Source organism: Lissotriton vulgaris, chromosome 9 (genome assembly GCF_964263255.1).
Source record: "Lissotriton vulgaris chromosome 9, aLisVul1.2, whole genome shotgun sequence".
NCBI lineage: Eukaryota > Metazoa > Chordata > Amphibia > Caudata > Salamandridae > Lissotriton > Lissotriton vulgaris.
Genome location: NC_141697.1, coordinates 851514450 through 851529613, shown reverse-complemented (window position 1 = coordinate 851529613; position 15164 = coordinate 851514450). Strand labels below are relative to the sequence as shown.

Below are 15164 nucleotides of genomic sequence, written 5' to 3'. Positions count from 1 at the left end.
CTCAAAAGACCACTTCAAAGACATGGAACAACTTGCATATGAGTATTAAACCTGGCATCCTTGGCGGGGTTTCCCCTGACTTTTTTTACTTTCTGACCTCATGCTTTGCTGAACTCATTTTTTACGGTCTTAGGATTCTGGGCACTTTACCACTGCTGACCAGATTATCAACAACTGGCACATTTAATTTACTTATAAGTCCCTAATAACGTGAACTACATGTGACCAAGTCCTGTAATTTAAATGCTACTAGTGGACCTGCAGCTCTGATTAACGCGTGATAACGCCGCAGTCAAGGTAGTGACTGTGTTCTAAAGGCATTTGGGGTAAATGCATACAGGGTTCCATCATACAAACTTCAGGAGATGACCATAAGCAGGTCACTAATAAACTCTGTTTATGTTGAAATGACATTCACTTTCATCAGCTCATCCAGCACTTGCTAGGCTCCACAAGAGAAGTACTTCGAGCCTCCACAAGAAGCACACATTTTAATCACTTAACAATCTTGGCTTCCACAGCTCATATTGCCACAAATCACAGCAACTGCATACTCACTAAGATTTCGTTAAAATCCACGAAGTTCTGCTCTCCTGCATATTTTTCTGTAAGTATAAAATCAATCTACGTTGAATTGTTGTTAACTCTTCTAATTATTGGATTGACTTATTGCTTTAGTCAGCTTGTCAATACTTATGTCTGCCTAAAGAAGGCTGGATGGAGTGTTTAGAAGTTGGAATGTGGATTCAACCACACACATTCTGTATCTGGTTTAAGGGCACACCGTGAGAACCTGCAGTCCAGCCCCCATTCAGTTCTGATAATCATTTGTAATATACTTGGGTAGTGCCTAACCCATCTACTTAAAACCTAAGAAGCCATTTTTCTAAAGGTTGGAGGCAATAAATTGCAACTATCTTTAAATGGCATCAGAATCTAAATCTAGCATTTAGTGGAAATGATGGAACTGTAGAATAGCTTTGGCAGACTCCAAAAATCAGTGAAGCGTTGCGACATGATGGACATTGGTATTGAAGAATCCTGACAATGAGGCAGTTATGATTGCTAATGACTGACCTAATTATACCATTGGCTGAGTCCCATGGAGATCTTCTTCTATGGGGCACTTTTGGGAAGGAAGGGTAGTCAGAGAATTGTATTACTATTAGGGCTTTGTCTTGGGTCACAGTTTTGGTTCAATATATTATGATACAAAGAACAATTGGAGAAATAGTTAAAATATAAAAAAAGTTGTCTTCACTAATTGCATTTTCTTTCTAATACAGTATTCCACTAGTAGGTGAGCAACATGAGGGAATGCAGGGCATTTAGAGCAAGGACTGCTACCTGCGGAAAGGGGGATGAAGGCATCATTGCTCTTGAAGCCACCATTTTCATCCAGGAAGTTCTCAGGGTTGAAACTGTCTGGATCACTGAACTTCTGAGGATCTCGAAGCACAGTATGCAGCATCATAAAAACATTTGAGTCCTGAAATAACAAGCAGATGAGCTGATTAACAATTGTGTTCTGTTAACGCTTAGAAATTCATACATTATATTTGACAAGCTGTTTACTGTAAAAAGGCTGTTAAAACATGTCACATCCGGAACTGCGATTAGAAAGATCTAAATGCATGTGGCAGTTGGGTAACTCAGTACTTCTGTTTGAAGAGTTGAATTGGAGGTCAGCTCAGTGATAGTGTGTTACTTTGAACAGAAAAAAAGGTGCTGTTGATATTTTTGTATTTGCTGGAAACCCTTTATGGTTATAATATAAGGAAAAATTATTGTTTATGCATCTATGCTATTCATCAAGAAGGTGCAGTGAACTAAAGTAAATTATTAATTTGGAGGACATGCATCATATTTTACTTTGGTGGGAAGGTGTACATTGGACACTCTCGAGAGCAGATGCCAGGAAGATTGAGCTAAGCAGGAACTTGCTTGTGACCATCTGAGGTAGTGGCACTTGTAGAAAGAAAGCTTTGAAAAAAACATTGATTGCCCGAAGGTGAATGAGTGGGGTGCCAAGACAAGGAATATTTTAGCATGAGCAATTGAAGATAAAAGTGGGATCAGAACTTTTAAGAGTATTGTAACCGTGGAAAGAGGGTGCATAATACAAAGGAAATGTGTGATGTATCTCTTCCGCAGCATGTACAATTCTTAAAAATAAAGCATACAGGCTTCCCCTCGTGATCAAAAGCATCCCCAAGACTTTGACATGTCAAGGTTATATGAGAATGCTCTAGGCGCCATGAAAGCTACATTTTCAGATGTGGAAGTTCAAAAGAACATATACCAACCTAACCGCTCAGTAATACAAGTCCTGATGAGGATGGTCATTACCATCTTCACTTACATATTTACATAATCTGTGTTCGCCATTGGGTCCATGATCCATTTCTCGAGAGGAAACTGTTAGTTTCGTAAAGTCAGGTAAATCAGAAAGTGAATGTAGTTCACAATATCTGAAAACATTGCTAATGTCATACTATAAAATGCTGGTGAAATACCTGGAAAAACGAATAACACAGTGTGCAGTCATCCTGAGGAAATGGATTATTGACCACAAGATACATTAGTGATATTACCTATTCTTTATAGCAATCATAAATCATTTTTCAACCCAAGAAGATTCTAGCTACTTTATTGTTTTTGATGCTTTTGATGCCAATAAGGTTTTCAACATGATCAATGGGGCATTTTTGTTTTTAGAGGGAATTAATTTTAATTTACAGTTCCAGAGTCCTCTGTCTGAGACATAGGTATGATAGCCATTTTCAGGTCAGAGTCTACTGGACAGCACAGTTGTCTGGTTTGCTAAAGACATCTTGGGGACATTCAGAAAGTTTACATAGAAATACATTCTGCCTATTACTTGCTATAAGCTATGTGGTTGTAACTCACGTTTTAATTCTTTCCATTTGCTGGCTTTATTTGTTTTAGGGTGGTCACCTTCAGTTCGCACCTTCTCTTGCTTAAGCCTTATTTGCAGTATCCTTCCGAGTGCTCCCTTTCTGTAAATAGGCCTGTAATTTTTTTCTTATCTCGTCACATTTGCTGTGCATTCAAAGCCCGAGTACAAATGTCAGGCGCTCTCTTCCAAGGGCGCTAGTTTACTTTTTTCTCTGACTTCAAAGTGAGAGGATTTGTGTACCAATCTTACTGGATGCTGTGGGTAGGAAAGGTTTTGTTTTCTAGCACATATCATTTAAATGTACTGTGTAAGTATTTCAGAATATAACAGAATTACGAACACAAATGAACCACCTTTTTTGTTATTTGTGAAGTGTGTTGGAAGCAAATACTTTAATATGATCAAAACAAATCATTACACTAGGTGATACAATTTCCACACATTTTCGTCTGTGCACTGTATAGTTTTATTAGTAAGGCTGTATGTCTGTGTAAATCTAATGTTAATTTCAATTGAAAATGCGTTGTGTGTAATGTCAGTGTGCTACCACACCATAAATATTTCACTATAGGCTGCTCCACTCTACTTGGCACCACTCCACACCACTGCACTCTACACTTATCTCCTCTGCGCCACTCGGCTCTATGCAAATGCACTCTTCCCAACTCTACTCTACACAACTGTACTCTTTGCCACTGTACTCTACACCACTCCAGTCTAGGCCACACCAATCTACTCTGCACAGCCCCACTCTACGCCTCTGTACTCTATGCCACTCTGCAATACTGCACTCTACACCACTGCACTCTTTGCCAATACACTCTAAGCCATTGCCCTTTACTCTGTAATGCTCAAATCTGCACCCCTGCATTCCACTCCAATATAATGTATGCCACTCTAATCTACTCTGTACCACTGTACTCTACACCACTTTACTCTACGCCACTACACACAATGTCACTTTATGCAACTGAACTCAACTCTGCACGTCCCCACTCTATGCCACATTACTCTACTCTAAAATAATCTCTTATATGCCACTGCACTCTATGCCACTGTACTCTTAACCACTGAACTGTATGCCAATGCACTATACACAACTCCACCCTGTCACTGTACTCCACGCCACTGCTCTCTTCAATACTCTACTTCACTGTACACAACTGCACTCTACTCTGCCACACTGCTCTCTCTGCCACTGAACTCCATGCCACTCTATTCTGCACTACTGCACTACTCCACTCAATGCCACTGCACTCTATGCCACAGCATTCTACACTGTGCTACAGCCCTCTATATCACTCAATTCTATGCCACTCCACTCTCCACCACTCTATGCCACTATACTCTACACCACTGCACTCTACGCCACTGCACTCTACCCCACTGCACTCTGAGCCACTCTACTCTGCGCCACTCCAGTCTGCGCAACTCTACTATGTGCCACTCCACTCTGCACCTCTGTACGCTGCACACTGCACTCCACTGTGCACCACTCTACTCTATGCCACTGCATTCTACAATACTGCATTGTACGCCACTGAATTCAATGCCACTGCACTTAAAGCTACTGCACCCTACACCACTATACTCTGCAACACTCTATGCCAATTCACTCTACACCAGCCTGCTCTATTCTATGCCACTTCAGTGTATGTCACTCTATGCAACTCCACCCTACTCCCCATACAACACTCTCTACTACTCCACTCTACAAATCTCTACTCCGCTCTTTGCCATTCCACTCTATGAAACGCTACGCCACTCTCCTCTGCATCACTAACTTAACTGAACAGCAGTCAAACTGGTGTACAACATGGCTAAAATACATTGGCCAATAGCTCTTGCATAGGCGAGACATTTTAGCTTTGCTAATGTTTGTTGTTGTTTATTGTAACTGTATACATTCACATTTTTGTATTTATTTTTAATTTTCCCAATAAAAAAATGTAAATGCAAAATTTTGCCCCTACATAATTGTGCATTAGGCATATTTTTGTAGCAAAGCTGTATGTCAAAGCACAGAATTAACACCGTATACTCATTTCTGCTAGTTAGTTACCATCCAGCAGAATGCTATTTCCCTCATTTTCAGCATCTTGGTAAAGGTAATTCACAGGGAACACCCATTCTGCTCAGGGCCGGCTTTAGGGTGGTGCGACCGGTGCCACTGCAATGGCTACCAAACTCAGGGGACGTCATTTGCCTCTGACCAAAATGCATTCGCTGTCATTCTTTTATTTCCTTAACATCGTGAAAACAGAACATGGACAAATTCGCTCACTTGGTTGCGGATGGATGTACTTGGACAAGAAGTATGACGCTCTGAGGATGCCTTCTTTGCTATACCAGTGTTTGTGCTGTGCAACAACAGCTAGTCTGAGCAGCCGTGCACCCTCGGGCTTCTGACAACAATCCCGAGGGCCCTCGCAGGAGCAACCTTCAGATGTAGGAGAGAAACAGCACTAGCCTTCACCCGAGCGTCTATCACAGGAAATTGAGGCACAGCACTGTGGCTGAAAACAGAGCTCCTGTCTCTCTGTATGTACACGCCTTCCGTGTCTCATAGTAACAGTTTCTGCTCATAAACTGTGTCTTGTGCCTCCTTGATTTATTGTGAACAGTCTGCTCGTCTATGTTTTCACATTACAACCTGCCCCCTTTACACTGCTGTCCTAATTCATAATGTCTTACATTACAGTGGTGGACAGTCTGCCTGTGCATATTTACACTGCTATTCTGCTACGAGAGGCCTATCAGTGTGTCATGAGCCCCAGTGCAAGAAATAAAATGGGCCCTTCAGGCCAGTGGGCCCTAGGGACCCTGGGTCCAGTGTACAGTATACCATATCTCTCTTTACAGTACTCGTCTGGTGTACAGCCTACTTGTGTCTCTACACTGCTAGCCCTTATATGCAGTCTGTTTTTTCCCCTCTTTACGTGCTGTGGCGTGTCTTCATTTAGACAGCTGCTCTGGTGGTTACAGTCTACCCCATGCCAGTTTTCAGCTTCCGCATTGGTGTGTACAGTCTGTTCAGGATTTTTTTTAGGCTGCTTTCCATGCATGTACAGCCTGCCATCCGATTAATTCAAGTAGCCAGGATACCAGATGTGGCCTAGCGCATAGACTTTCTGACTTTGCAGCTGAGGACTCAAGTTCAAGTCCAGGCGTTGGCTCACTATGCTGTGATTCTGGGTAATATTTACAACAAGGGGTGGTGAGGGACAGAGTCTCTGAATTAAACAGAATACTCTCACCCAGTCAAGAGATCAGGGCTAGATCCAACACAGTTTTTTAGCTCACTGCACCATCCCAGTTTCAGAACCCGGCTGTATGCAAATTAGTCTGTTCCTGTCCCAGTGCATGATGGGAACAGGGCAAACCAAACTACATAAGCCAATTCTTACACTGGGAAGGAAACAAGCTACCGGGGACCGGTTTCTGGCATTTCAGCCTCTTCGGCCCGGCTTGCTTGAATCCTGATGGTGCAATGAGCAAGGGACTCACATCTGAGTATACCCTTCCACGCTTAGGGTGGACAAAAATATTTACAACAAGGGGTGGTGAGGGACAGAGTCTCTGAATTAAACAGAATATTCTGGGTAAAGCACTTCATTTCCCCGTACCTGGAAAAAACATGAATCTGACATTGTGTACTATAATCTAGTGTTCACATGAAGCGCTGTGATCCCATTCGGCCAAGTTTGTGCAATATGAAAACCACAAAAGTGGGTAAAATGGTGGGTGGACACCATGGAACATGCCTGAGTGCCCAGACTTCCCCTCGCAAGCCAGGACCTCTGTTTTAAAATCTAGGCTTTCTAGCTCCCAGTACTAGGACAACCACCAGGCGTCATCTAAGCAGGCAGACTGTTAGGCTATTAGGCAAAATGTTACTGCTAAGTAATCCGAGCAACCCCACATATCCTCTCACTCAAGATAGCACTCTCCATTCATATCACCTCTGGGCATCTGTGCTCCTTTTCCTCATGAAGGTCTGATACTCAAGGGCCTAACCTGCTAATTCTTTGTCTTTGTACCTTCTAGAGCATCAAATGTAATTCTTTGGCATTTCATTCTAGAAGTCTCACTGGTTTAAGCACTGTGCACTAGCTGTGCTTCACATAGCCTTGCACCTCTCACTGTGTGTGCTGCACATTGCCTTGCAGCAGTGCGCGCCTATTGCACTCGAGGCACCTCTTTCTATTCCTTTACTTTGTGTGCCTCAAGTCCAAATACTTTTCTTGTTTTAAGGAATGCAGTAAATTCTAAATTTTACATCTCATGTGCTCTGAGCGGTGTACCACTGAGTCTCCTAATAAGCATTACCCCAGCAGAGATTTCCTGCATAAAGTCAAAATAAAAAGAAAGTTTGTTGAGGCGCCCACCAAGATGGTCGCACTGGGTACCACCAACTCTAAGGCCGGCCCTGACTGCTCTGTATTTCCTTCACAACTGCCCGCCCTACGTCTCCCTGTATTCATATTCCCTTCTCCTCTTCCACACACACTCACCACTGCTCTGTAGTCCATGCCTTGTTGTATTATGCCCTCATCCTTTTTTACACCTAGACCTTCATCTTTAGGTCTTGATACATCAATCCCCTCAGTCCATGCCCCGGATCCTGAGTCCTTGCATGTAAATCCTGCCACATGTCCTCACCACCACATCACATGACTGGACATCATCCCTGTTGTTCTTTTTGCAAAAGCCTACTTGTCACACAAGAGCCACAGGTCATGGAGCTAAGAAAGAACATGCACAGTGACCACCAGAACTAGATAAAATACAAGTACATTAATCAGTTTGCCCTTCATTTGTTAGTACTGAAGGAGTGCAGCTAACTGCTAAAATAAATATGTGATACAATATTTGATACACAGTATTTGAGGAAAATTGGATGGGAAATGGAAAATTATCAGCATGTCAGACTATGTGAGGAATTGAGGTGAGTGAGGTATAGCAGCAAAATGTTGGACTGTGAAGCCGATATTCTTGAGTTCTTATTCTGCCTTCCCCATTTAACACATTTTGAGATACATGGTGTCAGAACCCATTTCAGAAGGCCAAGCAGCAAACAGGAGCTACTGGGCCAATTGCATGGGGGTTGAGGACTTTTACTCCTGATGTCCTGGGGTCCTACCTACTATGGATTCTGAGCATCTGTTCCAAGTACACTTCAGTACTTGATTCTCAGTAGTAGCATGGTCTGAGCAGTCCAAGTCTCCCTCGGTGAAAGGTGGATACAGGTGGGTGGGTACGGCTCACAACTCAAATGAAACACAGAAACAGCAATACATTATTGTTCAGCCAAATTCCTACTTTTATGAGAAGAGAAGCAATTTATTGTTACCGCTATGAGAACAAAGGAAAACGCCACATCCACAAACAACTAGACAGCCCGCCAGAGGGTGAGTCACTAGTTTTTTGTAGGTATTTTCCTGTTTCCTTTTCCCTCTTTGTGCAAGTGATAGTGGTCACTGCCCATTCACTATAGACAACATTCAAGGTAAGCCTAACTAGTAGTTTAAGTCTCAAAAGTCCACAAGAGTGACCCTTTTGAAAAGTAAAAACTGTTCCAAAGTGCTAGCAAGCAAGTTCCCCGAGGCTGGCTTGGCTCAAATTCAATTTTACGAGAGCCTGCAGGATCGGAGTGTCTGGAGTTCCTGAGAAAGTGCCATCTGTGGGCGCTGGTGCAGCAGCGGCTGGTTCAGATGAGTTCATTGCACATGGCCCAGGGGGGATGCACTAGACAATCCCCACGGTCCTCACACGCAGTCGTGCAACCGCCGCAACTGGATGTTTCTCACAGCTCTTCCTTACAGGGTAAGTCTTTGATTTGTCCCACGGGAAGAAGGTGTTAAAATTCCTGATGCGGATCCCCCATTCTGGTGTATGTGCTCCTCCAGCAATGTTGCAGGTCAAGTCAGACCTCTTGCTAGTCCTGGTGACCCTTTTTAGCATAAAGTATCACTGTATCACCACTGTACATTGGCAACAACCTGATACCTGCATGGCAGCCCCTTTCGGCATACAGAGTCTATTCACCCTGCAAGGGCTATGGCCCACTCCACATGGCAATCAGTTTGCATCAGCGCCACATGGTGCATTTTACAAAGTGGAATCACATGGTTTTAAGATCACAATTAAAGATAGAACTGGATAGGTTATGTCAACAAAACATCATTGAGCCTATAGAGGCGTCAGATTGGCTTAGTCCAGTGGTTTTAGCGCGGAAACCCAATGGAAAGTTACGCATGTGCGTTGATTTAAGGGACTTAAACAAAAATATTTGGGTGGATCGTTACCCTTTACCCAGGATCAATGAAATGGTAGCATCTGTGAAGGACGCTAAGTATTTTTCATCTATTGATCTATCGAATGCATACCACCAGATAAAATTGCACCCTGAATCTCGTCATTTAACATCTTTTATAACACCAGAGGGTGCTTTCCAATTTTTGAGAATGCCTTTCGGTTTATCTTCGGCATCAGCTGTTTTTCAAAGAGTTATGTGCAGAGTCCTTGAAGGCATATCCAATATGTTGGTGTTTCAAGACGATGTGCTTGTGTGGGGGAAAAGTGGAACTGACCATGACAATGTTTTAAATGAGGTCCTGTCCAAACTTCAGTGTGCTGGTTTAACAGTTGCTGCTGAGAAATGTAAGTTTGCCACAAATGAAATCGAGTATCTTGGACATACTTTGTCAGCAAAAGGTATTAGGCCTAAGAAAAACTTGTTAGACGCAATCATGAATGCTCCATCGCCTTCTGATAAAGAACAACTACGTTCTTTTTTAGGTTTAGCGGAGTATTACTCCAAATTTGTGTCCAATTTTGCCTCAAAAGTCTTTTGTATAAGATTATTAATGAAAAAAGGGGCTACATTTTTGTGGAATGCTGAATGCCAATCAGTTTTTGAGAATATTAAGTTGGACATCATAAATGCTGTAGCACTTAAACCTTTTGACCCCAACAAAAAATCGGTCATTGTAGTGGATGCGAGTGCGTATGGACTGGGGCTGTATTAATGCAAGGGAAAGACAAGTTTGAATGGGCAATAGCGTTTGCGTCTCGTACCTTAAAAGGTGCTGAACCATCATAGTCGGTCATAGAGAAGGAGGTGCTAGCTTGTTTTTGGGGTGTAAATAATTTCAGGAATTATGTTTGGGGCACAAATTTTGAGTTAAGAACTGACCATAAACCCTTTGTGGACATATTTACAACCAAAGGGGCAGGCAGGGCTACTCCCAGAATTGCCAAGTGGATTTACAAACTGCAGTGCATAGCATCACCAATCCTTTACTGTACACGGGCTCCGACCCCATCGGCACAGCGTTGGTTACAGCTCACTTTCCAGCAGCCCTTCCTTGCATATGGGGTCACGGAACAGCTCACTGCACACGGGAATGGGCCCAATCGGCATAGCGATATCCATGGCTCACTTCACGGCAACCCTCACCTGGCATACTGGGGTTACTGACATTGTCCTGCACATGGGCCACAACCCGATTGGCACAGCAGCTGTTTGATAAATGCTTGTTTCTGTATTTGTTGCATATTGTTTGACTTTTCGAATAATCAAAAATGCCTAGGCAGGGTTCTCCAGCTTCCAATAAGGACTCAGTGGGGGTTCCTGGATTCCACTATTGATTCATTGGGGACCCCAGGTTCCAGTAATGATTAAATAGGGATCCAAGGGCAGTCAAAAGGTTAGGAACCACTGTAATAGTCCATTTCCAGACACCAAATGTGATTTAGAGTCTGAGACTTTGAGGTTTGTGAAAAGTAGCAAGGCCCCTTCCTTATGACCTCTCTCTGAAGGAAGGAGCATCCTCTGAAATATATGGGAACATTCTGGCTCTGCCTTCTCAAGTATGTTCCACCCAGCTTACAGCTTACAGGAATGCAGCAATAAACACATCTGTCTGGGGATTCCTCTACCTCATGCAGCCCTGGTTTTCCCAAAATGGAACCTATAGTCTGCCAGGTTTTATGCCATTCAGAGGCACACATACATTCAGCACAACCATTTAACGTACAATCACAGCATAGCACTGTATCCTTCATGTACTGTACTACTTATAGGCACATATACACCCAGCACATGCATTTAACATGTACACGCTGGGCAGAACTTCATCATTCATGAACCGTACAACTTAGAGGCACACACACACACCCAGCACAAGTATTTAACCTGCATGCACTGCACAACACTACATTATTCATGTACTGTACCATTTACAGGCACACAGAAACCCAGCACATGCAGTTAACCTGCATGCACTGCACAGCACTGCATTATTCCTGTATTTCACCCTTCCCAGGCACACATTCACTCAGCGCATGTACACCACTCAGGTGCTGTGCAGTGCTTCACAACAACCCGATGTACACCAAAGAATGAGTTAAGCACGCAGCAGCAGATCATTAAATGAGTGAGCCTGTAGGTCTTCCTCCAGTGACATAGGTAAAAGTGACCTGTTCACTCCTGCTCTTCACTACATGGTATGCTGCTACCAGTGTGCTTGTGCTGCTTAAATTCTGGTAAAAGCAGTAGACTTTAAGCACTATGAGGATAGTGCTTTGGGGGCGCCTCCCGGTCCAATAAGACTGCATGCAGTTAACCTGCATGCACTGCACAGCACTGCATTATCCTGTATTGCACCCTTCCCAGGCACACATTCACCCAGATTGCATTCCATAAGACAGGCCTATGTCATGGTGCAAACTCATGATCTGTATTTGCATATGATGACAGGAATCAACAATAGGTATCCAGACATCAGTACAGTTGGAGCACTCAGGGAAAGGCTGCATGTCCGTTAACATGAGGAGGACTTTTCCATCCCAAGTCATGGCATATCACTTTATCTCACTGTGCCTAATATTTTCTTGGAAATGTCTACAATAAGCACTACCTAGAATGCTAGACTCCCTCATGTCATTTGTAATAAAAAATAAAGGGCCCTATTTATGAAGGCCGGCATCACTTTTGCACCTCCTTTACGTCACTTTTAGTGACGCAGTGGCAGCATAAATAATGTGCCATGGTCTGCCATATTTATGAAGTGTCGTATCTAGGCAGATGCGTCACTTCGTAAACCCCTGTGCTACTTTATACCTGCATCAGGTATAATGTATACAGGGTGGGCGTTTCCCCGCAGGAAAGGGTTATAGGAGTGGTGCAGTGAAATCTATAATATTTCACTGCACCACTTCTAGAATGCCAATGCTTCAAAACCTTACGCATGCCTTATAGTAGTGTAAGCGTGACAAATGCCCATTGACATGGGACCTGCCCCATGTGTAAGGAACATTGCTGGAGTTGAGTCACGCTTCCGATACAACTCCAGCAATGCACCTGCTTTGCGCCAACAGCTATATCCGTAATACTGACGTATCTGCCATTCCTTGCGACATGATACGTCATACTGTAAATATAACGTATCAATGGTATCACAAGTAGGGGGCACTGAGAAGTGTTGCATCGCTGTGTGAAATAAAAGAGTCTGAAAATACTTTGTAAAACCACCCAATTTCTAAAATGAGTCCTTCCTGAAAACATTTCAAGTGGGTCTTTTCCTAGGGATACCAACCTTTAACCCCTGCCTATGTCCTGATTGGTTATGATAATGACTGTAGAATGACTGTGACTAAAAACATTCTGTTAGGTGAGAGGTTTGTGATGATTGTAAGTATGATTTAGTGTTGAGAAATCTTGTTATTGCAAAGAAATTTGCATTCTGAACTCAAAGTTTTGCAGAGTTAAGTATAATGTATGACAACAAAATATGTAGAGAATCAGACCTACATGGGTGGCCGTTAGCAGGGAATAGTGGTGAGACAGCGAGGGGAGCAGAAAATAGAAATACAACCTATCTGCCTATCAGCTCCCGAATCCTGATGCACACAGGCTCACGACTCTCCTGTCTTAATCCAGATGCTGCTCTCATGCTGGTATTGCCCAGCATGAGAGTAGAGCCTGGATTGGGCAAAGAGGGCTGGTTTCATGCTCCAGCAGGGACTCTGAGCCCATGCTCCTGAGCCCTACTGATATCTCCAAGATAGCCAAGTGTGCATGCCGGTTTGGCCGTACTAAGGCTGCTAGTCAAACCCACACTCTCACTTGTTGCCCTGTGGCCACATCTTCTGCTGCTGAGGATGTCCCTGCCCTAAAAACTCGGCTGGAGCTCCAGTTCCTACAAGTAAAAAAAAATGATAATAAAGCAGTTTTAGTAATTGCTTTAAATCATTTTATTTTACATGTTTTGATCTGCTGGTTCCAGCAGTTGGACGACGCTCCTCCGCTATAATGGAGAAGCCGCCCCTGGTAGGCATCTTAGGGTTCAGCTCAGTGATAACTGCTTAGGCGAGGTGATAAATGTTGCTGATAATTATGTTGCCTGTGACAATGCTTGTTAAGTAGGATGTTTTGCCCTTCCAGCTTGGGTTTTGAATTTATGAGAGCATGAGAATGTCCGACTTGGGACTGAGCTGCTTTGTACATTCGATGTGGGTGGGATAGGTAGGCAATATACGCAGCCTGTATCACCTATGATGTGCTCGTCAATGGGCCATCTGATAACGATATGGCCAAAACTGGCCAATCAGCAGTCTTTATATAACAGATGGCATATCACTCATGACAATCGACCCAATTCAGTTGGGGGACTCGCAATTTTAAGCCAAAAAGACTATGTTTTAGCAGTCTCCTGTCTAAAATAGCCCCTGATTGAGCATTGAAAGTCTAAGAGGAAAATACAGTCCTCCGTATTTAAAAAAAATTAAAAAATCCTATTTTCTCCCTGGAGTTTTATATAGCGCAAACTTGACCTGAAAGAATCAGGTATCAGAGCTCTTTACATGAGCACCAGTAGCGTTACACAAGGACACATTCGTTTTTGTTAGACACGGTGCAGATTTACAAGCCCCTTGTGCTGCCAGTATGTCACTTTTTGTGACACACTGGCAGTGCATTTCTCTACCCCATATTTACAGTAATAGGAAAAGCCACCCTGCATGGCTTTTCCTCTCCTTGTAAAAACTGCCCCTTACACGCAGCACTTTGCGTGAAAGGGGCGTTCCATGGGTGTTGCTGTGGGTGTTCCCATGCAACACCCATGGAACCAGACACATTTCCAGATTTACGAGGAATCATAAACCTAGAAATGCGTCAGTATGCTACGCCACACTAGGGGTGACGCAGCGAGGCGCAATGAGGAGAAATGTTTTAATTTCTCCTCGTTTTCCTCTTTCAATGCGTGCTGCATTCTACAGCATGCATTGAAAGGGGAAAATGCCTGTAGTGATTATTTTTGTGCAGGAAGGTACCCCTTCCTGCACAAAAACAATCTCCCCATGCCGCAGGCATCCTTGCACCATAGTGCAGGGGTGTCTGCACTGGCGCATGGCAGCTGTTTGGGCACCAGCGCAGGGGAGAGCACAGGAATGCGACGTATCATTGTAAATATGTCACACTCCTGTGCTCTGAAAGTGCCACAGTTTGGTGCAGCCTAAGGGCTTGCGGTTCTGTGCTGCGGCAATTTCTTGTAGATCTGCCCCGGGGAGATTAAGTGATTCGCCCAGAATCACAGGATGTTGAGCGTCACTGCCTAGACTCTAACCGGTTCCCCAGATTTGAGATTGACCACCTTAGCCGTTATGCCACATCCTCTCCTCTTCTTATTTTAAAATGTTGGCAAGTATGGTATATGGGGTTTTAAATGTGCAATAGTCATATACTTTGTGGTAAGAATCTGCTTATAGATTCATGTCTACCATAGCCCTTAACACTGTCCACTTGTGTGCTGCCCCTAAACCGATTCTAATGCCTCATCCTTTCTTTCTCAGGACTTTTCACAGGGAATCCTTTACACCCAAAATGTGCAAAACCACGAGTTGGAAAGCAGAGATGAATGCATTTGTTGAAATATTACCTTTGGAATGTTGTATCCTTGGAAGACAGTGTCGCGTACAACTGCCCTGGGAACACCAAAAGGTATAAGGTTGGCAAATCTCTGGATCTCATGGCACACCGCGTCTGTGTAGGGCATCTTGCTCCTATCTTGCATGCTTGGCAGGCGGTCTCTGCCAATGGCTCGGTCGATCTCCTCCTGCACTTTTTCTGAAAAGATAGAAAATGTAACAGACTCACAAACATACCTATGTTGTATCTTATATCTGACATTTTGCTACTCATGTTTTGCATTGTTAGAAGTATTGAGGTGTGTGTTCTGGT

The 15164-nt window shown here is 43.5% G+C and overlaps 1 protein-coding gene across 1 annotated transcript in view; it reads right to left on the bottom strand.

The window, feature by feature from the left end:
- The window catches only part of LOC147692356 (cytochrome P450 2G1-like), a 452708-nt gene that overhangs the window by 8150 nt on the left and 429394 nt on the right, over window positions 1–15164 (bottom strand). Inside the window, exons 8-9 of the mRNA XM_086938582.1 lie at window positions 14863–15050; window positions 1348–1489 (exon numbers count right to left, since the gene is read on the bottom strand). Of these exons, the coding sequence (XP_086794708.1) occupies window positions 1348–1489; window positions 14863–15050 (330 nt within the window). The remainder of the gene's footprint in view (window positions 1–1347; window positions 1490–14862; window positions 15051–15164) is intronic.